Source organism: Sceloporus occidentalis, unplaced genomic scaffold (genome assembly GCF_023333645.1).
Source record: "Sceloporus occidentalis isolate IW3139 unplaced genomic scaffold, rSceOcc1.0.p SCAF_4, whole genome shotgun sequence".
Taxonomy (NCBI): domain Eukaryota; kingdom Metazoa; phylum Chordata; class Lepidosauria; order Squamata; family Phrynosomatidae; genus Sceloporus; species Sceloporus occidentalis.
The window spans coordinates 62438888-62465233 of record NW_028316984.1 but is presented as its reverse complement, the minus strand read 5'-3'; the positions used below and the strand labels follow the sequence as shown (position 1 = coordinate 62465233).

General features: G+C 40.1%; 2 protein-coding genes across 7 annotated transcripts in view; one reads left to right on the top strand and one right to left on the bottom strand.

Moving 5' to 3' along the window:
- The window catches only part of GPR39 (G protein-coupled receptor 39), a 200710-nt gene that overhangs the window by 105452 nt on the left and 68912 nt on the right, over positions 1 to 26346 (top strand). The gene's annotated exons all lie outside the window — the stretch shown is intronic.
- The window catches only part of LYPD1 (LY6/PLAUR domain containing 1), a 117639-nt gene continuing 103805 nt past the window's right edge, over positions 12513 to 26346 (bottom strand). For 2 of the 6 annotated variants that reach the window (XR_016280879.1, XM_089520151.1), the window contains 2 exons: positions 18736 to 18880; positions 12513 to 13451 (listed from right to left, as the gene is read on the bottom strand). Coding sequence is in view for 4 of the 6 variants with exons in the window: in XM_089520151.1 (XP_089376277.1) it covers positions 13445 to 13451; positions 18736 to 18880 (152 nt within the window). In the remaining 2 variants the exon portion in view is untranslated. Of the gene's footprint in view, positions 13452 to 13680; positions 13967 to 17862; positions 18881 to 26346 lie in introns of those variants that run through there. The other 4 variants (XR_016280880.1, XM_089520146.1, XM_089520147.1 and 1 more) reach the window with 4 other exon arrangements.

The following is a 26346-nucleotide window of genomic DNA, read 5'->3' as shown; positions in this document are numbered from 1 at the left end:
GGAATGCCTATGGAAGCAGGAATCTTCATTACACTCCTCTTCTAGACTTTGACCTGAGATTTCAAAGAGTTTTTCAAAGTGCTGTACCTATTTGGGAGATGTGGTTCCTTCAGCACCTTGGGTGATTCAGTTGTAGGGCAGACTAAGAGCCAATCTGCACTGCAGAAATACAGCAGTTTGACACAGCTTTAACTGCCTTGGCTCAATGCTATGGAATCCTGGGATTTGTAATTCTGTGAGATATTTAGTCTTCTCTCTCAGAGAGCTCTGGTACTACAACAAACTACAAATCTCAGGATTCCTTAGGATGGAGCCATGGCAGTTAAAGTGGTGTCAAACTGCATTATTTCTGTGCTGCTAATGCAGGCTAAGTCACAGGTGAATTCACTGTTTCACTAACATGGGAACTACCACCCATCAGTTAATTTGAGAAATTAAAAATGGACAGTCCTACATTCTATTACATGATGTGACTAGGAAAGATGCATCTTTCATTTAACTTGGGAGTGAATTGTGCCACAAATTTCTAAGAATAAGGAAGAGCATAACAACCATTTGACAACAGAAGCAGACATAAACAGCATGCCTTCCCCTTATTACTGTGTGCACATTTGTAACTGACCTCACAAGCTTCTGTGTTCTCTTTGAAGCTTGGTTCCATAATGATAGCAAATTGAGCTTGTCAGATGGTCTAATATTAGAATTCCAGTGCTATGCCTTCCTGAGGAATATTGTACTATTTCATCTTTGTACATTAATTTCAGAAAATGGGTAGCAGGTTTGCATTGGGATTGCAGGGCCTGAAAAGGAAGCAGAGCAGAGTTCTATGAAATTGGTCTTGCATGCAATGCCAGTGGTAGAGCCTTTGAAATCAGGGCACATTGCTTTGAGTGACCAGGTTAGAATACTAGGCGGTACTCTAATAGTCATGCTTATATGGTAAGCCCAGTGTTATCAAGCCCTGGCCTTTGTTCCTAGAGTCTTGGTTAGCAAAAAGAGCATGGCACTACTGTCTTCAAAAGATTAGAATTTAGTATTGACTCTTCTTGTATTGGTGATCTGAGTTCTCAAGTTTGTTAATAACAGTATTGCCTAGCAGGCAAAGTGAGCATTCCCTTTAAGAATGTCTGAACCTTTGCACTTTCAGGAAATTTATAGCACAGGTGAATTAAACATGTAGCTTTATAGTTATTAATATATTTATTCTGTAAAACAATGAGCTTGTGCACTTGTCCACTTCTTGTCTATGTAACACAACATTGACATTTCCTGTAGGACATTTAAGGTCCTATATTTTTCTTAAATGTCCTACATTTTGTCCTGCAGTTGTCCTACAGTTTGGTCTAGAATTTGTTCCACATTTTGTCCCTGGTAATGGTGGACAATTATGGCAACCCATATATTCTTTTTCATAGACATTTCATTCAAGGAGCCCTACTGGCACAGTGGTTAAATGTCAGTATTGTAGCCACAATGTTGTGAGTTTGATCCTTCAGGACTCCAAGGTCCATTCTGCCTTCCATCTTTTCGTAGGTTGGTAAAATGAGTATCCAGCTTGTTGGGGGCAATTGTAGACCAATTATCTAGTGCTAGTTCACACTGATAAGCAATATAGAAAGGTACTTGCTATTGCTATTGATTGACCAAGCATGCATCTTCTTATGAAGTACATTGTCCCTACTTACGGGGTGTCATTAGGGGCTGTGGGGTGTGTGGACTGCACTAGGTGACACCCTAAGAGCAGGTGACACCACTACTTTACAAACATCGGCCTTTGGGCAGGAAAGAAGCTGTGGCATTCTCCTGTGTCTCATTAAAATGCTGAAGAGATGGAGTAAGTGGGGTGAAGCTCAGTGGGAGGAGAAAGGAGAGGCCGAAGTTTTTGGTTTTTTAAAATTCAAATTGAAAATCTAAAAAAAAAAAAAAACCAACAAAAACGAACACCCAATTTTAATACTTTTTAAAAATATTTTTTAATATCAACTTTTCCCAATTTTTTTTCACTTGAAGCACATGAATAATAATTAATTTGTTTTATTTATATACCGCTATTCCAAAGATCATAGCGGTGAACAGCAAGTAAGCTAATTAGCAAGTAAGCTAATTTGCCCCCAACAGTCTGGGTACTCATTTTAGCGACCTCGGAAGGATGCAAGCCTGAGTCAAGCTTGGGCCCTTTTGCTGGTCTTGAACTCGCAACCTTGTGGTTTTGAGTGAATGGCTGCAGTACAGGCATTTAACCACTGCGCCACCAGGGCTATGTCTATGTCAATATATTTAGGTTGTGAGTATGATATTATAATTTAAAATTATACTTTTAATTGTGCCAGCTGGTTGTTTGCCATTACATTTAGTGACATATGGGAATTACAATTTTTGAATAATATGAGTACAAAAGCATGACTAAGGATTCTGTATGGTTTGGTGTGGGAGGAGGTCAATGGTGTGTGTGTGACACCGTGAGTTACTATACCAGGTGACACCAGCCCTAGTGATATACAGTGCACCACGGGCACGCACCCCATTCATTCGAATGGGATGTGCCACCACTTGCACCCCACGCGCTTCTGCGTGGCTCTACATGGTGTGCAAGTGGCGGTGCATCCCATTTGAATTAATGGGGTGCGTGCCCGTGGTGCGCACGCACTGCCACTGCACCGCCATGTGCATGAGCCCCATTCAAGTGAATGGAGCTTGAGCATACATGTTTTTTGGCTTACGCGGGGGGGGGGGGGGGGGCGGAACGGATCCCCTGTGTAAGCCAAAGGTGCACTGTAGTGTATTTCTAGTTGTAAGAAATAACTACTGGCTGTCAGTGACTGATTGTCCACATAATGTTTGTGTATGTCTTTTGCCAATGCAAAGGGAGAAATTCTCTGCCTGCCCAGACTATCTCTTTCAGCTCCTCACCAGCATGGCCATATATTGGCTGGTGGAGAGGGGGAAAGCAAGAAGTATCTGGCTTTGTCCCTCTTGCTAGATGCACAATATTGAAGGTATCCTGCAGGACCTCATGGACGTTCTCCAGAGATCCTAGAGTATCATACCATTGTCATGCATTTGGCTGTAAAGGACATAGCTAGATGCTTCTCACTCAATCCTTGCTCTCCACCAGCTACCATGTGGCTTTGTTGATGGGGGCAGCAAGAGATAGGAAGTTTTAGAGGAGAGAGAGGGAAAGGGACATCACTCTGCCTGGAAATAACTTTGTACTCCATTTTCTGATATAGGGTTGCAGCAGACATCTATACAATATGTTTGCAGTACATTCATTCTATAAGGGATCATACATCTCACATATTTGGCTTCCTGCCTGGAGGATATTTTCCTTATGTGGTATTACATCAATACAACATCCAGGAACTGTTCTTTTCAAGGATCCAGGATTGACACCTGGATTTTCAGTTCTTATCTTATCTTGTCTATTTCTTCTGGCTGGCTGCCCAGGAGAAGACTTCAGACCTGCAATTTTTATACCTTGTCTTTTTACACAGACATTTAGGTCATGATGAGATACAACAGTCTTTTAGACTTTTGATTCAAAGGAGCAGGATATGAAATGGAATAGATACAGTAGCAGCAACAGATTTTCCATGGCATATTTAATAAGTGATTTTTTTTTTAACTTTCTGGTGCTGGGAGAGAATTTTCTATTTTGTCTAAAAAAACAGATGAAAGGGGCAAATTAACTGCCATTCTAGATTACTTAGCAACATTCACGTGTCTGATTGTGCTTAACCTGGATGTAAATCCTATTCAATTCTTTGCTATTTACTTCCATGTAAAAGTTATCCCACCAATGGCACTACCTTTCTATGGTAGTGGGATCATGTGCTCCTGTAAGCCTGAGGGCAGGGAACCGTCCAATTAAAAAGATTGTATGTACAGCACTGTGTAAATTTACAGCGCTTTACAAATAAAGGTTAATAATAATAATAATACGTAATAAGAGACTATGCTGACAGTAGCAGTGCTGATAGTAGGGTCTCCTATGTCAAAGAGGCTTTTGATGAGGAGTTAGATTAAATGTGTCAGACAGCTACTGGGCAGCAGCAATAGTGAAAAGGGGGACACTGGCAGAGGATCTCTTATAGACAACAGCAGTGGCAACTTAGCTAACACTTGGCATTGTGCACAAGGAGGCATGGTGAAGTCCTTTTTAATTCTTTTACCGCAAATCCCCAATGATGAAACAATCCAAAATGAAACAAGAGATTGTTCCAGAAGATGAGATTCCCAGGTCAGAAGGCATTCAGTGAACTATTGGTGTAGGGCAGATGACATATAAGTAGTGCTGTGGCTAGTGATGCAACTAGCCAGAAGGAAGTGCAGCTGTTGATGTACTTAGAGGTGAAAGGAAAATCCAAAGCTGCACAAAACATATTATAGTGACATGGAAGGTGACAAGCATGAATTAGAGGGAGCTAGACATAGTAAAATAAGAAATAAAATATTGCCATACTTGGCTTGAGTGAGCTAAAGTGGACCGGAATGGGATGCATTGTGTCAAATAATTACACAGAATTTTACCCAGGAAATGAAAAGACAAGGGAAATTATCGCACAGGAAATCCACGCTGGGATAGATATGGGTTGTAACCACCTGGAATGGATCTTGCCCAGGCAGTAGGCATCCCATATCCAACCTGGGCTTTGATACGGAGTGCCTGCTGTCTGAGCTTTCGGCCAAGCAATAAGATCTGTTCCAGGTGGTAAACCTGTGTCTAACCTGGCATGTATTTCCTGTATGATAATCTCCAAGATGAAATGAGTTGGTATTTATAGTGAAAACAAAAATAGCAATGGCAGTCAAATAATTTAAGGCAAAGTCTGACCAATTAGTATCAATAAAATTTCAGTAAAACTCATCAGTATAGCCATAATCCAGGTTTATATTCCAACAAAAGCGACTGGAGAAGAAATTAAAATATTCAATACTGAAGAAATAATCGATCACACACCAAAACGTGACTTCCTGTTCATCAAAGTTGATTGGAATGCAAAAATAGGAAGTAAGCAGAATAAAAGATTATAGGAAAAGTTGTCCTAGGATCAAGGAGAGTGACTGATTGAATTTTGTGAGGTCATAAGTTTGTTCATATCAAGGGCATTCTACAAGAAACCCAAGAGGCAATTGTATACATAGAGATCATCTGATTGTCAATATAGAAATCATTCATAATTGGAAGCAGAAGATGAAGTTCTATTCTCCCTGCACAAATAAGAGCAGGAGCAGATTGTGGCACAGACCATGAATGGGTAGTATCAAGAAGGAGAGTAAAACTGAAAAATACCAAATCAACCATCATGCCAAAATATAGTCTGAAGAACATCCCTGTAAAATTTAAACATAATGTTAAAAAAAATAGATTTGCACAATTAAGCTTAACTGAACTCCCTCTACAAGATGACTAAACTGAGACTGTTGTACTTTGACTCACATGACCCACTAGAAAAGATTATAATGCTTAGTTAGGTAGAAGGCAATAGGAAAGGAGGAAGACAACATTCCAGATGGATAGATTCAGTCAAGGAAGCCATGGCCCCAAGTTGGCAAGGCGTGAGCAGTGCAGCTCATGATAGGATGAGTTGTTGGTCTCTCATTCATAGACCACCATAAGTCAAAGTTGACTTGATGGAAAGCAACAACAACAAACAGGATTAGGCTGAAATACCAAAAAGCATGTCCAATGTCTGAGAGCCTTTAGAGCTGAAGGGCGGGGTATTAATACCATAAATAAATAAATAAATGTCACATGAAGAAAATGTCACCATGCTCAGACATTGTTTTGGTAGGGCTCCAGATTACCTCTTCCTTACACTGTAACACCTGTCCAACTTAAACCTTATTCAAAAATCCTCTCACAGGTTGTCTCAAGGGATATAAGGTGGCTGTATGCAGGCATGTGTGTTTTTGTATTTCTGTAGGTACCTGGCCAGGGTCAAGTAAGCTGTTTCTACAAAACAGGTTCAGGAGCAGATTAGCAATTTTGAGGCTTTTTTTCTAAACAAAAGGCGGTGTCAGGTGCGCTTTCTGTCAGTTTCCTCAGGTACATTTGTGTCATTACCATAGCTGTTTCCTGACAAAACTTTTTTCCCTTCACTTCCTTCACTCCAGTTTTGCCTCACCCCAATATTCTGTTTATCTTATTGGTTGAACACATAAGTGTAGACATCAGTCCTCTCCATCACAATTGCTGACCAACTCATGAAATAACCTGACCAGACACAGAGAACTGGGTTATAAAATGGGCAGCCTTATTTAACTCAACCTATTAACTTTATTTCTACAAGATCTGCAAAAGTGTGTGGGGGGAACCTTGTGTGGGAACAGCTGGCGGATGGGCTACTCCCAGACCAAACCCCCAACATCCCCTGGATGAAACACCTGAGCCCCAAGGGCAATACTGACAAGACTTAAGTGAGGATTTAAATCTCAGGCCAGCCCTTCCTTTAGTCACAAGACCTAAAAGTCAGTTCCAGAGACTTTACCTTCACCCTTTAGGAGGGTTCCAAGGTGTTCACCTGAACCTCTATCTCCCCCACCTATGCCATGAAACCTATTTATGACCACACCCAGGCCAATTGATTTAGGAGATCATCACAAGCAGGATCTATCATGGTATTAATGGGTTAAGCCACTAATACAAAATACTGCAAATGATGACTGAAAGAACTTTTCAGCCAGCTCAGTGTGAAAGTGATTTGACTATCACTCTCACTCGTGCTTCCCTGCCAGGTCAAGTGCAGGTCATGTGTGAAAGTCCTTCCCGCAATCGAGTAGGAAAGATGGGACATGGACGGTACAATGACATCCCTCATGTGATAATCTTCTTGGTCTTCAAACAACAGTGTAGGATAGCAAAAAAAAAAAAAAAAAAAAAAAAAAAACCCTTGGAAAGGGAAGAAAATTCCTTTCCGGACTCAAAGCGTGCACTGTTTATTTTTAAAACATGCTGGTTTCCCCCCTGAGAGGCCAGTAAAGGCTCCTCTCCCAATCACATGATCAGGGGGGAAGCATTGTCTCTGTGAACCAAACTTGCACTATGATAGAATAGAGATGTATTTCCTGGTGGGCAGTGGAAATGGTGTTCCCATGAAGAGAGATGTTTAATTTTGCAGCAGAGCTCAGTTTGCTGGGGTCTTTTTGTTTAGTAGAGCTTTGAGGGAGATATTTTCTTTAGAAGTAGCAACCTGAAGGTTGTCTCCTGAAGCCAGGTAGAAATTCGTGAGCCAGGCCATGAAGGATTTGATTTTAGGAAGAAGACTGAGCTTACACTCCTTTAAGAAAATGGTATAGTTACACTTGGTTTTCTGCTGTCCAGGTTTGCTTGCTTGCTTTTTTCCTCACTCTAATTTGAGGAGAAAAAAATACTATTTGTTCTCCCTACTGTTAAATAGTTAGGGGTCACAAACATCATCTGCTGCAAAGTGGAAGGCAGCTGTCACTCAAGATCTAGCTTCTGCCCATTGTTGGCATGCTTCACCTTGAAAACATGTGTTTGTACTGTGCAGATGCTTGAAAACAGAATGTAGGGTCTAGCCTTCACCCATTTCCATTAAACATAAAGCTGAAGTGTAGGATTAAGCCAGTTTGAAAGTACGAGGGTTGGCAAAGGCAAAACTGGGAATTACTTGTTTTCAGGGACCAAATCAGTTGCAGCCATAGGAAGAAGCTGCATCAGAATAATTAGAAAGGACACCTGCCAAGTAATGGAGAGAAAATAAAAGTGTGTATAGTTGATTCACCTAAAATCTATACTCCTTGCATTTTGTGGTTAAATATTTTATGTGAGCACTTGGTTCTGTCTGCCTTCTTATTGCAGGAAATATAGGAATAAAAGTGACCTCTTGTTTTGAAGTGTAAATGCGCAGATCTTGTTAGATCTGAATTTGGTTTGCGCACTCTATATAAATGCATTATCTCTGTTTCTCTCTCAGTCTTTGTATCTTGCTTTTTTAGCAAAATGTTTTGTTTCCACTCAGACGCCATCATGCAAATCATATCCTCAGAGGAAATCAACAGGAGATGAAACTTATTTTGAGTTCTTTTCTTCCCCCTATGTCCATCTCTCCAGTCATTTTAAAGTGTGAGAAAATTTGGATGGGCTTCAAATATTGTTGTTGTCTCTAAATTTCTTTCATTTCCCATCCTCAAAATAGTCCATTTGAATAGCCAGTTTATGAAGTCATGCTTATGACCATTGCTACATGTAGGCTGCTGCTGTTCCCATTGCTAAAAGGAACAGATACTTTCCCTTTCCATGGCAAGAAGGCTGAAATAGTTGTGAGAATCAGTGACTTTCTGCTGAAAAGTGATACACTGCATAAAGGTTGAGGGAAAGATTTTCTTATAATGTTACTGCTACCGAATAGCACTTTCTCATTTTTCTTTTTAATTACAGAGAGCCCCAGTGACTATTGCTAGTTGCCATATTTATGTATGTTATGGCAATTGATTCCTGGTCTACTGTTTATTCTCTACTTTCTCCTTAAGCTGCAGTGCATTTGATTTTTAAAGACCTTGCCACTGGTTTTTAATAGCTGCAGAAGTCCATAATAGAAATAAAGACTACAATAAGCAGGTTTTCAAGGGTATTCCACATGTTACTAACATTAATAAAACAAGATGTACAATTTACAAGTGTTACAGTCTGACCAGTGGTGTCATGGAGTGTTGTGGGGAGTTCAGCCCTCATTGGTTGACATCCAGAAGTGGGGTGGCACCTGGTTCAGCCCTTCTGCCCCTTCAGAACATGTTTCCTTGCCGACTGCTCCATCCCCAGGCTTCCTCTCTGGGAAGAAAGCCTGGGGCCGGAGGGACAGGAGGAGTGCACATCACTGCAAAACCTAGAGGGCCAACATGCCCTTTTGTCTGCCTGCACTACCACTGCCCCACAGCAGCCCCCCCCCCGAAACACACTGGGTGACACTTGGCATGGGATGCCACTGAATCAGGCCAATCAGTAGCCATCATTCTAGTTAGCCTCCATCCTTAGGCCTCATCTATAAAAACTATACAAGAGCTGCTGTGAGATTCTGGTATCCTGGCACTGAGTGACTGTTGTTAGCATCTGACTCAGAGCCATCTCCTGAATTGAGGGAATACATGGTAGGGCTATGTTTGTTGTGGGCACTTTAGCCTCTAATAGTGGACTACTCACTTTCACACAAAGGGCACTAAGATATTTTTTAAAGGCCCAGGGCAGGTATCTGTAGTATGTCTTGCCAGAGTGGGTCACCAATTCTACTCACTGCTGCATGATATGCCAGGGCCAATGTCATTACCAGCTAGAGCCTCAATAGGTTCCCACTTCCCTATACCATTTTAAAAGTTGAAACAAACATAACACACCTAGACCCAGTAGAAATCAGTTTCTTCAGGGTCCTGCCGTGAACTCTCAACAGACCTACACAGCATGATCAATAGTAAAGGATGGGGGGGGGGGGGGGTGAAGCCCAAAATATGGTAAGTGAAACATTCTCAGTTCTGCTTTAGACTATGAGAAGCAGACAGTTCTACTCATTGCAGGATCTCCAGTTAAAGAATCCCCAGCAGATAGCTGTCCTTTTTGGAGATGCCCAGAGAAGGAGACCCACGAACTCTTAGGTAATTGGTTCTTTTACCAAATGGCTCAGTGTGTGTGTGTGTGTGTACATACATACACACATACATACTCTTTTCCAGGCAAGCACCTCTGAAGATGCCAGCCACAGATGCTGGCGAAACGTCAGGAAGAAACTCTTCTAGAACATGGCCACATAGCCTGAAAAGCCCACAAAAAACTATAAACTGAAGTTTGTTTGGGGAGAGTTATAGTTGAAGAGCTATTAAAAGGGACAGCAGGCACCTTTAGAAGATCCTCCAACTGCATTGTTGAGGGTTCCTGATTTCTATTCTCACCCCAAATTGGTGGCATTTGGATGCAGATTGGTCACTATACACCAGCAGTTGAGCTTTCATGGCTGATAGGAAAAGTTGATATGGGTGAATAAAGTAGAAAGAGATTTGTAAAGCTAAAGGAAAGTGGCTTGATAGGGTAGCTGGAATTAGTAGAATCCCAACTTTAGAGAGAGGCTACAACCCAATGTAATCCTCTCCCGTCTTTTTACTCAGCCTAGACTTTCCCTTCTACTCCCTCCCCCCCAAGCAACTGAAAGAAAATCTGTCTGGTTTACAGAGTTTTTGTTTTAATTAACATGCAAAAATAGAATCTAGGCTATGGTAATAAGGAAGAGAGGCTTCATTAATAAGGTAATAAAACTGAGAGATAATTTGAGGACAAACTAAAGGAAAACAGGACCAGGGAATCAAGTTGATAAAAGGCCAACAAAGGTTTGGCAGCTTAGTCCAGGGCAAGCTGGAGCTGGCTGATGTCCACTTGGAAGAGGTTTCCTAATTAACTCTAATCCACTCTTCACTTTCAAAATTTTGGAATAGATACTGCCTCTCTTTCTCCCATCCTTCAGGCAATTTTTGCAGTAGGGCAGCAGGCATTGTTATTTGTATAACAGAATAGGTTCAGGAAGCAAGGGAAGTAAATAAAGAAGGCCCTTTTTAGTTTTCAAGGGTATTGGATATGCTTTCAATACCCTTTCCAAGCTTGTACATTCCACTGCAGAAACTTCATTAACTCACTCATTAGCGTTATCTGATTCACTGCTGCAGCCTCTCATCAGGAACGTGGAACAGCAGCTGGAGGAGGAAATCAGCTCAAGCTAATGTATATGTTAATAACACTAATGTTTGTAGCATTTGGTGTTAGTAAGGCAGTAAAATATCTACACAGTGTATCCCCCCAACAAATAGTGGGGGAGAGAGTGATCGCTGCAACATAAAAGTTATCAGCTCAGAACATTTATAGTTGGTATTTATAGATTAGTGGAGTATGTTAGAAATTCCAGCAGTACAACTGCCACATGAAGATCTGTGCCATGAATTATTCAACAAGATGGGTCGCAAGTCAGTCTGAGTGACAAACAGAACAAAATGGATGTTTTGCAGACATCCCTATGACCTGGACAGCTTTATCTGTAGCTGATAGACCTCTGCCAGTAAATTTCCATCCAACAATCTCTTGATCTGATACTTTTAGTAACTTGCACCATCTTATTTTCTGTAAGTTATGCTTTGGGACACCTTAGGAGTAATGCAAGCAGAATCAAATAAATTAACAGATGGAGGGGTTCAGCATTGGAGAGAGCAGTACATTTGGCTTCCCTTTGTAGAAGAGTTGCATTAACTGGATGAAATAGCTTATACAGTTTTTCAGCGACACACTTATTATCTAATTATAAGCCCATGACCAGCTCCCTCACTAGTAGCATGATCTCCTGCCACCACCTAACGAGAATGAATAGCCTACCTGCAGGTTATAGCCCTACCTGCATAGACTGTCAAGTAGGAGGGTGCTTATGAAATAGTTTCTATTGACCTGTGGTGAAAATGATTACAAGACAAAGGCTTCTAGACTTTACTTTTAACTTTGTCAAAGGCAAACTTTTTTCTCATTCCATTCTGGGAATATTATGCCATGACAAAATCTTACTTTGACATATCTGGAAAGGCCTCATATGGAGTACTTTGTTATTTTGATTGTGCATGTGTGCAATTTAGACTACAGTTAACCATGCTTATGTGAGTGTAGGCCCCATGAAGTTGTTGTTGTTGTGTGCCTTCAAGTCGTTTCCGACTTATAGTGACTCTAAGGCAAACCAATCATAGGATTTTCTTGGCAAGATTTGTTCAGAGGAGGTTTGCCATTGTCTTCTGCTGAGGCTAAGAGCCTGAATCAAACCCTGGTCTCCAGAGTTGCAGTCCAACACTCAAACCACAATGCCACACTGGCTCTCTCCTCTGAAATACAGTAGGTTTGAACACATAATATTGTTGTGCCCTGTTAAATATACTTGGCAATATATACAGTGAAGATGAACTCCATCCAGTCACATGGTTACCATTCAGTTTCTTGATATCTTAATATTGATTTACTGAAAGTATATGTTACAAAACATTGTTTTTTTTCCTGTCATTAACTTTCCCCCTACTCCCTGTATAGTTAACTTTCCAACAGACCTCTGAGGCACCATATTCCGCCTCGCACCCTCAGAACGTCTGGGCAGCAGCTACTGAAGGTGCCTGGGGCTAGGTTAGCCTCCACTTCGCGGAGGACGTTTTCCATAGCTGCCCCAGCCCTTTGGAATGCGCTGCCCATAGAGCTCCGCTCGTCTACCACCCTGGCCCAATTTAGGAAGGACTTGAAAACCTTCCTGTTCCAACAGGCATTCCCCGAATAGATCTCCTGCGGGCCTCCCTCCTCTTTCGTGGCCAAGAGGCTGGGCCAAGGGGCTTTTTACTGTTGGGTTGAGTTTTTGTAACTCTGTATGTGTATTTTTATTGTATTTTTATTGAATTGTATTTTGAATTGTCTGTTTTTATGCTGTAAGCCGCCCTGATCGAAGGAAGGGCGGCATATAAATAAAATTATTATTATTATTATTATTATTATATGTAGCATGACTGATAGCATATCTAGTGAATCATTTAAAACCCTTGTGGCAGGCTGTTAATCCCTGCATTCAACAATACCCAAGCCTCTAAGCTTATGTGACTAAAATAAATGCATATTCTTCACCTATTTATGTCTGCCTCAATTTCCCTAGTCTCCCTTGTTGCTCCCTCTGGAGAATTTTGGATTACATACCCCTAAGGGCAAAGGTCAGTCCTCTTACTCTTTATAAAGCAACATGCCCATCAATACTGCTAGAAATACAATATTCATACATTATCATATTCATATATTTAATGCATGAAAAACAAAAGAAGCAATTAGGATAGATACACAGTTCACTAAAGGTGCATTTAAACTAGCATAGCCTCAGAATGAACAGAGTAAGAATTGGTATGTTACTAGTCAGCGTGGTGGGTTTAGTTCCCTGCTCGGCCATGGAAACCCTATGGCAGTGATGGTAAACCTACGGCACGCGTGCCAGAGGTGACACTCAGAGCCCTCTCTGTGGGCACATGTGCCATCACCCCAGCACAGAGTTTGCCAGAGTTTGTTAATAGAAAGCCAGAGGGACATGGCACTTTGCAATAAGTAAGTGGGTTTTGGGTTGCAGTTTGGGCACTCGGCCTCTTAAAGGTTCACCATCACTGCCCTATGGACAAGTGACACCCTCTCAGCTCTAACAAACCACATGTTCTCTAACTAGTATGGCTATACATTTCCAACTTTATTTTATACAGCAGAAACTGTTTTTAATAAATTATTATATTTTTATTCAAGCTTTTAACAATCCATACCATCACACATTTAACACCACTTTATCTCATCATTGTCTTAATTTATCTTCCCTTCTTTTGCTGAGTTTTCTTCTTCCCTTCTTCTTTCTGACTTCCCCTTTCTTCCACCTTCTTTATGATATAAATACAGCAAACATCTTTACCTCCTATAATTGAATAAGTATAACAATCAAACATCATCTCATTCCTTCAAATCATAACTCATATCAGTTTAAATAAGTCATGTAGTTAAACACTTCTCTTTCTCAATCTAGACATTGTAGCCTTGTGTAACTGTCTCTACCTTTCTCTTTAATGGCTCTTTTGGATATATTGGTTACCACAACTTCTATTCAAGAAAAAGTTTTCTAAATCAGCAAATTGCTAGAGATGAAAAGCTGCTAATGCTTCCTTAACACATATGTCTTGGAGTTGTTACACAATAGTTACATTTGGGAAGAAGTAATCCCATGGAAAAAAAATTGGGTTTGGGAAGTTCCTTGATATTCAGAGAAATGCAGGCTTTTGGTGTTGGTTTGTAGCAGCATGTCTTCAGCAGACAATGCAATAAACAAAGCTTGAGCTGGGGAAAACAGCATTCTTCTGGAGTTGATCCAAGTTTAGGCATGTCTGCTGGCTTACAGAAAGCAAGGCAAACAGCAGCTGCCTCCAGAATCCGTTACTGAGCATGCATGAAAAACAAAACAGAGAGAAAAGAGGAGAGCAGGTAAGCCTTACTCACCCGCTACCTTCTTGCATGATTATTTTTAAAGCATAGCTTTATTATGTTTGGCCACCAAAAGGAAAATCAATGTTTAAAAAAATGTGTTGGAACCTTACCTCTCCATCATGGAACTGTCTTCTTTTTCTTCTTTTGACACCTGAATTTTATTTTCCTGTCCATAATGTCTGCTAAGTGCCAATTCAGCTTAAATTAAATGTATCTGATTTTAAAAAGGCTTCAGCTAATTTCATGTGAGTTAATAAGCAGTTCTTCTTTCCAAACTGCATTTTCAGATGTCTTATCTGGAATTTTGATCTCTACTGCTTATGCTCTGTATTCTGAACAGCAGACAGAGTTCAGTGCATTGAACTGTTGCCTTGTATTATTCTATCACAACTCCTATGTGGAGGTGTGTTGAAAACTCCTTTCCTCCCTGAATTTCTCCACAATGTATTTAGATGTGAAGATGATGTTAGTCGGTGTGCATGTGTCTTTACCTCCATCTTCATACCCTGAATTTCAGATCTAGTACTTCGATTTTATTTTTATCACATGGATGGAGTAAACCCTTGAAGACCAGAAACATTCAAACTTGTTTTTACAACAAACTGACCTTGTGGTTTATATGTAAGGGAGATTCCCCCCGCCCCCACTAAGCATCAAGGATAAAAAATTGTGTGTTTAAAGAACACAGTGAAAACATAAGCATCAAGAGTTCAGACTGGGAAGTGAAGCATGAACAAAATTTAGGCATGTTTTGTCAGAGCTCATTGGATATGGGATGCAGGAAAGAAGAGCATAACCCATAAATAAAATTTTATAGCACTCACTGTAGCAGAAGCTTCACAGCTCTCCATTGTGAAAGTGGAAACTCATCAAATTGCCTCTTGCCAGTTATCCTTAGCATCGTGTAGCTTGCTTTCCTTTCTATAAACATTTCTTAGTATCATGGCCTTATTAATTTTACAACTTTCCCAAAAAAATTGTACAATAAAAGCCTGTTTTGCAATTCATTGTAATATTTACACAAGAATCAAAAATCTCTCAAGTGTGTGTGTGTGTGTGTGTGTGTGTAAACTAGAGTGGTCATGTGTCTTATTTTTCTCAGGCATCAGAGAATTAGCAACACAAAGTTTGTATATTTCTGCAATTTAAATATATGCTAAAAGAACAAATTTTAAAGAAAAAAAATCTATAGAGAGATGACAATTCAGGCTCATCTGCACTGCAGAAATAATCTAGTTTGACACCACTTTAGCTGCCATGCCTCAATGCTATGGAATTCCAGGATTTGCAGTCTGTTATGGCACATCTCTAACAGCTAAACAAACACACTAAACAAATATCTCCAAACCCACATAAGCCAGAATTCTATAGCACTGAGTCATGGCAGTTAAAGTGGTGTCAAACTGCATTGTTTCTGCAGTACAGATGCACAATAGATTTTTTTGGGGGTAATAAGTTATAAATGTAGGACTCGCTGTAAGACCCACTGGGTGCACGGACACTTATGTCTAACTAGATATATGTAGGATCTAAACCTTAATTAATAATTAATGAGGTGCATTAAAAATATTAGTTTCTGTAATAGTGAGTGTTGTTAATTTCCAAGTGTATAAAGCAAATCTGTCATTCTCTTTATGCTTCACATATTTAAACTGATATGTGGGTATATTTAAACAAATGAAGATAATAATGGATGAGATAGTTCTCATCAGTGTTATCTGGACTTTCTGGTCTTTAAAGGGATCCCTTTGTATATGCATGTGTTCATTACAGTGGGCCCTTCCCATCCATGGAGATTTAGTTCTGGGCTCCCCCACGGATGTGAAAAAAACTGGGTGCTCCAGCCCATATTAGTCAATGGACAGTGATATGTGCTCATCTGAGTTAGCGTGCCCCCAGGATACACCTCCACTGGCTAATATGGGGTGGGTTAGTCTAGGGGAGCTCCAGTCCACCCGTGGCTACCCACTGATATGGTGGGCTCACTGTATTTTGGAGGTGAAGCATCCTATTAATATTTCTTTTCTCATCATACCTATCATTCCTTGACAGCTGTTCTTGATATGTTTGCCAACCATTTTTGTTTAAAAAAATCTGAGAATGTGCAGCTACACATTTTATACTTTAAAAAAAGCAACCATCCATATACTGTATCTATAGGAATAAAATGTGGGCTTTCCCCCCTGCTGCACTGGTGTTTAACGTTTTTATGTGAAAATAAAGACCAGTTTGTTCTGGGGGGGGGGGGGGAGAGGAGGTGCAGCTACGCTGTAGCAATATTCTAGTTTGATACACCTTTAACTGCCATGCCTCTATCCTACAGAATCCTGCCATTTGTGGTTTTGTAAGGCACCATCACTCTTTGGCAGAGGAGACTAAAGACATTGGAAAACTACAAATCCCAGGATGAAGCTACAGCACTTAAAGTGGAGTCAAACTGCATTATTTCTTCAGTGTAGAAGCACCCATGGGGAGAGAGAGAGAGAGAGAGAGAGATGTTTTTATACCTGTGCATATTTGCCCAGCCAACCCTTGACTTAAAAATAAGGAAGGATGCTATAGTGACCACAGACCAGACTACAAGTTTCCACCCAGGAATGGATGAGAAATTTGGTTTCAATTTATTTTTGACTGGAATCTATCCAGTTCACTAAAAGCCACACCAATATTTAACTAGCCCCAGGGAAGTGTGGGAATAACTGCCCCAACATCCATGTTTTGCTGTTGGTGGCATTCTGAAAAACTAGAGTGGTGAACTCTATGACCTATCAAGCTTCTCCTTTTCTGCCTTGGTCTCAGGGTACTTGAATGATCCCAAGCTGCGGAAGTCATGCCATCATCTCATGGGTTGCCTTCTGTGGCCTGAGCATAATGTTGGGCATGCTCTCCTGATCTTCTCTGAGGTTTCTTAAAGACTGAGAGATAAACAAGGTGATGGCCAAAGAGAAGGTCAGAGAGCTCATGGCTTCAGCTCCTGCTTTTTAAAGTTTTTCAGCTTTTTGTGCACTCATTTCTTTTCCTGTTATAAATTGTAAGGATTCTTGGGCACCTTGGCAGGATTATATGAATGCTCTGTAAAATGAATGAGCTGGCATGGTGTAATGGTTTGAATGTTGGACTACAACTCTGGAGACCAGGGTTCAATTGTCAGCTTGGCTATGAAACCCACAAGATGACCTTGGACAAGCCACATGCTCTCAGCCTCAGGGAAAGGCAATGGCAAACCTCCTCTGAACTAATCTTGCCAAGAAAACCGCATGATAGATTCACCTTAGGGTTACCCTAAGTCGGAAATGACTTGAAGGCATCCAGCAACAACAGCAAAATAAATAAACTTTAAAATGGAAGTTCATTCTGTGTGCCTGCTTACCTCTAATAACCTTTAATAACCATTTACTTCTCTGCTATTCATATACAAGGGAGCCAATTGTAAAGGTTAAAAAAGTAGTTTTATAGTACATGTACGATCAGGGTGCTATATAAAAATAAGAAATTACATGAACTCACTAGCCTGGCCAACTGGATGTTTCTACAAACCTCCCATGGATAGTTTGATTAGATTCCCTTTCCTCTGTGGATGTTGCTATGGTTTCAGGTTTGCTCTCTCGGTGTGTTTCTGGCAAGGGTCACAGAATATTTAACCTGAAATCTCACCTGTCCTTAGTACAAGACCTCAGAGTGCTTTCAGATGTCTTCGAAAGAAAATGGACAAAAACTAACTCGAACTGATCCAGCCTAACAATGTGACTGTGAGAAAAGGAATGATATCGACATTGATCTCCAGTCATTTCTGGTGGATGTGCCATGACTCTCATCTTTTAGCATCCACTAAGTGCGACATCTTGAAGACAGCCTGGTTCAGTCACAAACAATAGATATTAATACATTCCCATGCTGTGCGAGTTATAAATAGCATTCTTTGACCTCATTTTGTTACAGTGGTCAGTGTGGCTCTCCGTAAACTTACCGTGAGATAGTTGTCTGGCTGTAAAGTTGGTTAAATTTCAACATGACAATATTATTTCCTTCTTTTGATTGATTTCAGACCAGGGTCAAGATAGAGTTTCACCAAATGTGAAAACTAGCTCATCATCTAATTGTAATAGTCTCGGCTGATGCCACACAAAGGGCTATTCTATAACATTATGTTGCCTGGGGCAAATAATATGATGCCCCCTTCCATTCCAGCTACAAAGGTGGACTGGACCACCAGATAAATTTTACTCCATTACCAGCGTGGTATTCTGGTTTGAGTTCTGAACTATGACTCTGAAGACCAGGATTAAATTCCATGTGCAGCCAGGAAATCCACTGGGTGAACCTGGGCAAGGAAACCCCATGATAGATTCTCCTTAAGGTCACTGTAAGTCAGAAACAACTTGAAGGCACACAACAACAACAGCCAGTTATTGGGCAGTGTCCTTCACTATGCCTGGGGGCAGTAGTCTAGTTAAGGAGGTGCAGAACAGACCATATAAATCCAACAGATGGGAATGTCTGGGATGGTGTGACTACCATTTCTGCTCTAGCTTCAGCTACCTGGCTGCCTAATGGCTAGGCCAGTCCTAGCCATGGAACAAATTGCTACTGTGTTGAAAGCTGCAGTGTTGTTTAGGTAAGTGTGGGTTTTTAGTTTCTTCAGAGCAATTCCAATAAAGGTTGAGTTTCATTTTGATAGAGATAAATTACAAAGATAGCCGGGAGAACTAATTGCCTCTTACAAGGAAATTGGAATTAAAGTACTGTGAGAGTGTATCTTGATTGAGGAGGATGATTCACTGCTCTTCTTGTCCTGGCTTTTTAAGGTGGAGTCCCAAAGAAAGCTTTTGCTGTCCTCAGTGAGCGATTTTCCTGCAAACCAGAAATCTATAATGAAAAGCAGCAGAATTTCACAATGAGGAAAGTGTGAAAAGTACAAAATAATGACTCTTGTTATCCTTCTGAACAACACAGGCAAGGAAGGGAAATGAAATACTGTTAAAAAGAAAGCTATTCTGTTCCACTCAGAAGGTATAATCTCATTCCAATTTGCAAAACAGGTCTGTTCTTAGAGATACATCAGTTGGTAATTTGATTGGAATGCAGAAGTATAAAATTATAAATGCATACAGTATAAGTCCAACAGAGGACTAAATATAATTGAGCTGGAACTTGTAGAGCCATACCTCAATACAATATACAGATAACCCAGATAACCTAGGAAAGCTAGCACTAGATGATTAAATGATTCCTAGGAGAAGGTATTGTGTGGATTCCACTGGTTCTTAGAATTTAAAGAGCCTTTTAGTATATAAACACTGAAATATAGAAATCTGGTAAGTTACTTTCTCAGAAAATTTTCTTTTTTTAAAAAAAAATATTAATGGTAACTTAAATTATTGTCTGTACATCTTTGCTGAAACATGCTGTCACTTACAGTTTCATTTTACCTGTTTATAAGAGATTAGCAGCAATTGGATCACTAGTCAACAATAAAGTCAAACAATTTCTGATGAAGGATAAGATGATTGTTAAACAGCTGGATGATTTTTTAAATATCTTTGTTCAGTATGGAAGACATAAGGGAGATACTCATGCCTGAACTAATGTTCCAGGAGGAGAGAGTGAAGATTCAAAGCAAATCATAGGTAAGACAGCAAATTCAAAACCTCACTATGAAATTGCTAAAAAATAAAAATAAATCACCATGTCCTGAAGATACCCACTTGACCATTTTTGAAGAGCTCAAATGTGATCTAACTAAAATACTTAGTATGCTCCTAAGATCAACGAATTTCTTAAAGAACTGGCAAATGGGCAATGTAAAATCAATTTTTAAAAAAATCCAGAGAAGATTCAGAAAACTACAGGCCAATTAGCTTGGTATCTGCTCCAGATAAATTAGTGGAAAATATTGTTAAGGATAACATTGTCAAGCACAGAGAAGGGCAAAGCCTTCTAAAGAGAAATATAACTAATGACCAAAACACACTGCAGAAATAATCCAGTCTGAGACCACTTTAACTGCCTTGGCTCAGTGCTAGGGAATCCTAGGAATTGTAGTTTATTGTGGCACCAGAGCTCTCTGACAGAGAAGTCTAAATGTCTCACAAAACTACAGTTCCCAGAATTCCCAAGCATTGAGTTAGGGCAGTTAAAGTGGTCTCAAACTGGATTATTTCTGCAGTGTGTTTTGGACCATACATTCTGCAAAGGAATGTCCCCGTCTTTGAAAGCTCCAGAGTAATCCAGTGGACATTGCATATTTGCACTTCCAAAATGGTTTGATAAAACACCCTTCCCCAAGAAAGAATCCTGAATAAACTCAGACATGGAATAAGAGAAAAAGTCCTCTTCTGTACTGAGAATGGTTTAAAGAAGAGAAAAGTAAGCAGAGAGTAGGAACAAATGATCAGCTCTCACAGTAGGGGGTTGTGAGCAATGGGGTCCTCCAGACATTGTTGTCTTTCAACTTGTTCATAAAGCCTGGGGTTAGGGGTGAGAAGCATCCATGTTTTTTGTGCCATCACTGTTTAGGGTGAGGAGAACACAAATGGATTGCAAAAAACTCCAAAAGGATTTCTCCAAAGTGGGAGAACAGGCAGTAAAATGACAATATCAGCAAGTGAGATACAGCATAAGCAAGTGTAAAATAATGCATAATGGAGCAAAAATCCCCAACTTTACATATACGTATAGGATCTGAGCTGCCTCTGACTGATTCAGAAAGACATTAACAAGCAACTCACCTATGAAGAACCGGTACAATTTGGGCTGGTTGTGTGTTCCTTCAAGTCATTTCCAACTTATGGCAACCCTAAGGTGAACCTATCATGATGTTTTCTTTGCAAGGTTTTCTTGTAGTCAGACTGACTACATATAATCTTCAAGCAATATGCCAAGGGTTTTCAGGTGGAAGGTGATGTTGAACCCAAGACCTTCTTATGGGTGTCCCATGGACAACTGATTGGTCACTGTATGACAGCAGATTGGGCTAGATCAGCCTTTGGTCTGATGCAACAAGGCTCTTCTTATGTACTTAACTGCATAAAGTATATTTGGAAGAGGACATGCAGCTCATGATACAATTCCAATGGCAATTGCAAAAATGTATCATGAGCTGCTGGATTGGAGAAACATGGTTGTTCATTTCCATTGCATGTTTTTGAGTGTATGCTTATACATACATGTGCATAACAAGCTGAGCATTGTTCAGTGCATTTAGTTAAAGTGGTGCAATCGGGAGGGGTGAGTTGGCTGTCTGAGTGAACCTGCATAAGTAGCATTGCTTGGACAGTCTCTATGCCAGGTTTTCCTGAAAAGAGTTGTCCCTTATCCCATAGCTCATTCCCCATTGATAGCAAGTGCATCTCTCAGTAATACAGAGTTAATCTAAGAGATAAACTTTTGGACTTGACCATGTTGGGAGGCAATGATGCAAGATGAAGTCCCAACCATCTATAGACCGGCCTTTTATTCACTTGAGCTGCATTAAACATAACATCCCAAGAACTTTTGCTGTCTGTGACAAAGGAAGTTTTCTTTCTTTCTCCCTCCCTCTCTCTCTCCCTTCCTCCATCTCACACACACAGAGAGACGAAATTCCACATACAAAGCTAACAGAACAGGCAATTGAAGCTTTAGCATTAAAAACAAAATAGTCACCAAACTTGAGGTTGGTAGGTTAGAATGGCACACACTAGGCTCAGTCCTCAACAAGTTGGTAACACTCCTAAGGCAGCTATCTGCTCTGTTTTCCTATTGTCCATCATACTGATAAGACTGGCCATCATAGCACATCTTAGCATACTGTGTAATTCCAAATTGCAGCATGTTAATATTCTACATGATAGCACTGACAGCCAGAAAACAGAAATCCTCCACATCAGCCCCAGTGTCTGTTTGCCCCTCTCCCATACTGCAACCTGAAGCAGAAGCCACAGTGAACTGGTCTATCCTCTAATCACCACAGCTCTCCTATCTGTATGTGAGGAACTCTTTCTCAGTCTGTGTGTTCAAGCAGATAAATACCATTTGGTTCACTATTTGAACAAAATAGGAATTCAGAAATGAGAGAATTAGCTTTCTCTGTATTAATCTTCTTTCTGTCTGGCTTTTTTTTTTCTGCCATATTTTAAACTTTATGTCTGCAGTGTTCAAAGCTTGATAGTTGCTTCCTCTTTGAAAAGAACACTAATGTGCTAACAATTTTTAAAAGACCGTCTGTTGTGTGTAAAAGTTGCTTATTCACAGTCAGCAGAATTGTTAACTATTTTTGTTCCAATATAAGCAGCTATATATTAGTTATCAACAGTAAAAAATGTTTATTATTGATGTGCAAATTATTTTACCATGGTCCCTCTGGAGTGAATATCCCCATCTCATCCCACCCTAGGCAGCCTCAAGTTGATTATGAAAAACCAGTCAACTTCTCCTGTTTCTAGTCTAGAGTTGAGGAGGTTCTGCAGGTCTGAAGGTGCTCCAAATTATACTAGAATCATAGAATCACAGAGTTGGAAGAGTCCGCAAGGGCCATCCAGTCCAACCCCCCTGCCATGCAGGAAGTCTCAGTCAAAGCATCCCCAACAGATGGTCATCCAGCCTCTGTTTAAAAACCTCTAAGGCAGGAGATTCCACTACACTCCAAGGGAGTTTGTTCCACTGTTGAACAGCCCTTACTGTCAGGAAGTTCCTCCTAATGTTGAAGTGGAATCTCTTTTCCTGTAGCTTGCATCCATTGCTTGGGGTCCTAGTCTCAGAGACATAGCCTTGTTAGTCGGGAATATCAGGATGCAAAGGGGTTTTGTACCACCTTTGAGACTAACTGTGTAAAAGAAATGGTAACATAAACTTTTGTAGACTTAAATCTCCTTCTCAGATGCATGGAGTGAAAGCTTGATCAGAAGGACCTTTATAACCAGACCATATCACTATGTCACTTCATCACCATATCTACAAGTTTTGTATTTCTATGGCTATTCATATAGTCTGATTACAAAGGACCTTTTTGGACAACTGCACCTGAGGAAGTAGAGCAAATATTGAAAGCTTATTTTTCTAGTTATTTTGCACAGTTAGTCTCAAAGGTTCTACAAGATCCCTTTGCATGCTGAAGTTCATTGGTGACCTTAGAGAGCCACCCTGCTTCTTATTCCTAAAAAGTGGAACAGTTGAATAACAAGTACATATATATGTTGGCTATCAAAGCTGGCCAAAACATATTAAACCTGAATCTGAAAATATCTAGCATTCCAATAAGTAGAGGGGGTAGTCCAGCAATGGACACACAGTCTAGAATGTCCTCTGGAGCATTTTGAAAAGGTGAAACTAGGACTGCCACAGTATGATGTGAATAGAGACACTCATTTGGTAGAATCATATAACTTCAGGAGTTGAAAAGATGAAAAGGATATCTAGTCTACCCTTTGCTTTTGTTAATTGCCATCAAGTTGGCAACGTTATGGATGAGAGATCTCCAAAACAGCTGCCCTGGTCAGATCTTGTAAACTGAGAGTGGTGATTGAATCTTTGCACACATAATGTGTAGCTCTTCCATACTCCAGAAATACACCAGTTTAACACCACTTTAACTGTTATGGCTCCAACCTGTGGAATCCTGAGATTTGTAGTTTGGTGAAATATTCAGTCTGGTCTGTCAGTGAGCTTGGGTGCCTCCCCAAAGTACAAATCCCCCAGTATTCTTTAGGATAGAGATAGTTAAAGTAGTGTCAGTCTGCTTTATTTCTGCAATATGGATATACCCATGGTCTTCCTGTTTTCCTTCTACCTCCCACTATCTTTTTAATAACTAATATACTGTATCTCATAATATCCTCAAAGTCTGATAGCCTCAGTTTGGACATTTTGGCTCTATACAGACAGGCCAAAATAAAGCTGCTTCGGGTCACTTTGGAGGTATGGTGTTTCAATGATGCATGTGTCCTAAGAGTCTGGAAGCTGCACCAAAGCTGCATACCAGTCCTTAGGACTGGAGCGTGGCTTTGGTGCGGCTTCTGGACTCTTAGGAGGCATGTATCATTTAAACAGCATACTTGCAAAGTGACTCGAAGCAGCTTTATTTTGGCCTGTCTGTATCAGGCCCTTGTCTCCTCTGCAGGTAAAGCATACCAATATCCACCCAAACTCTGTTTAAAAACCTCCAACAACCACTCTGAAATCTTGTAGCACCTATGATACTATCTGAGAAAGAAAGAAGTTGGTAGCATGAGCTTTCGTAGACTTGAGTCTACTTCCTCATGCTACCAACTTCTTTCTTCCTCTCAGTCTCAAAGATGCTACAAGATCTCTTTGCATACGGATCTAGACTAATATGACTATGCCTTTGAATTCTACCACTACTCTATAAGTTAGCCCATTCTAGGTCTGAAGACCACTTCTGCTCAGGAAGTTCTTCATAATGTTGAGACAAAATTTCTTTTAATTTAATCTGGAAAAAATCTTTTAATTTAATCAAATTTTAATTTGATTCCATAGATTCAATCAAGGAAGTATGAATCCAGCAGTATGGAGCAGCAAGAAACAATCTTGCTCTCTCTTCCATGTGACAGCCCCTCACATATTTGGAGATGGCTATCCTCGTAATCTTACCTGATGAACTTATCTGATACTGAAGCTGGTTCTCAGTGTTATGCATGCTACCCAGTGTTTCTGAATTAACTCATACCTTTTAAATGTTGGTACCAGTGTACAGAGTCTAGTTGTTTTTTAAAGGATAACTGATGTTTTTTAATTGTGTAAACCATAAAGGGAATGCATTGAGTGGGGGGGGGGGGGGGACTGTATTCCTTATGAGAACAGTATTTACTAAAGGATTTGGGTGCTGCCTTTGTGATTGTTTGCAGAAAAATTCAACTATTTAATTGTGCATGGACTATTTGTAGTTGTTGGTTCCATAGATGATGTGTAATATACAGTCAGCCTTCACAGGTTCTTTATCCATGGATTCAACCATCTACAGCTTTAAAATATTTTTAAAAATATAAATTCCAATGATTTTGTCATTTTAAATAAAAGGCACAATTTTACTTCACCATTGTATTTAATGGAATTTGAGCATCCATGGATTTTGGTATCCACGAGGGGTCCTCGAACCAAACCCCAGTGGATACCAAGGACCAAATATATGTTTTGCCAGTATGGTTTGTACACTTTTCCTCCAGAGCTTAAAACTGTGAATCATCTGGAATGTATGTGTGTGTGTGTCAGATGTGTATCAGGTGTGTCCAGCCAAGGCATCTTATCTGTTAGAATAAAACAGTAGGAATTCAGGCTGTCAGCTCGAATTGCACTGTATTTAAAACAAACTGTTGCCTAGTACTAAAAGCAAGCTTGAATCAAAGCCACTCTTGACACCTACATAAAGCACAAATGCAAAGCATTAGCACAAAAGCCTTTTTTAAAAAAGCATGGTGTTAAGCCTCCTCAGAAACCAGCTCTATAATGGAACTGATAATGAAAGTTTAATTACAACCGCTCTGGCAGGCTCCCTCAACATACACATCCCATTAGACTATTTCTGCCATGATAGTGCTGTCTTTCAGACTCTTTTCCAGGAAACATTTGGCATTACCTAAGACTAGAACTTTTGTCAGGGGAGGGGGGAACACCTAAGGAAAGAATATTAATATTTTAATTTGAAGCCGAACACACAGATAACTCATATAGAAATAAATAGTGAAATGGCTTTTATGTACGAGAAACATTTAGCCTTTTTGAAATGCCAAAAGAGAAACAAGTAATCTCTCCTCGTTGGTTCTGGCTTCTGTATGAAAGGTTAAACCTTAAAGGTTAAGAAATTACCCTTTGTGTGTATTAACATCAGGTTGTGCTTTGTAGCTGTGCATATTATGAAATTGTTGAATTATTCACTACAGTACAGAATCAATGTTGTATACCCAATTACTGTGGGAAATCAACTAATCTGTTGTTACTCTTCTGGGCCTACTGGCAAACTAACTATGATTTGGAATATAGCCTTGGGAAGTGAAGCTTGTTGAGTTTGACTAGACCATTTCCTAGTGCATTATGAGGCTATGTATGTCCATTCAACCCTGGCAATGGCAGATAGTTGTGTGAAACCTGAATAATGAATGAGGTTGCTGAGTACATTAGGTTGCTGACGTATATCTTGAATGCTTTGTACATCTGAGATGTGTTCTAGACATGATATTTGTATTTGGACTGCACAGAAGTAGGGAAGAAATTTATTACTGTAAAAACTGAGTGAACAAGTGTATGAAAAGATGGCTCCTCTGGAAAAAAATTGAAAAATATACGTCTTTCATGGTCTTGAGACCCATGTCAGAAGAAAGGCAGGATACACACACACACAC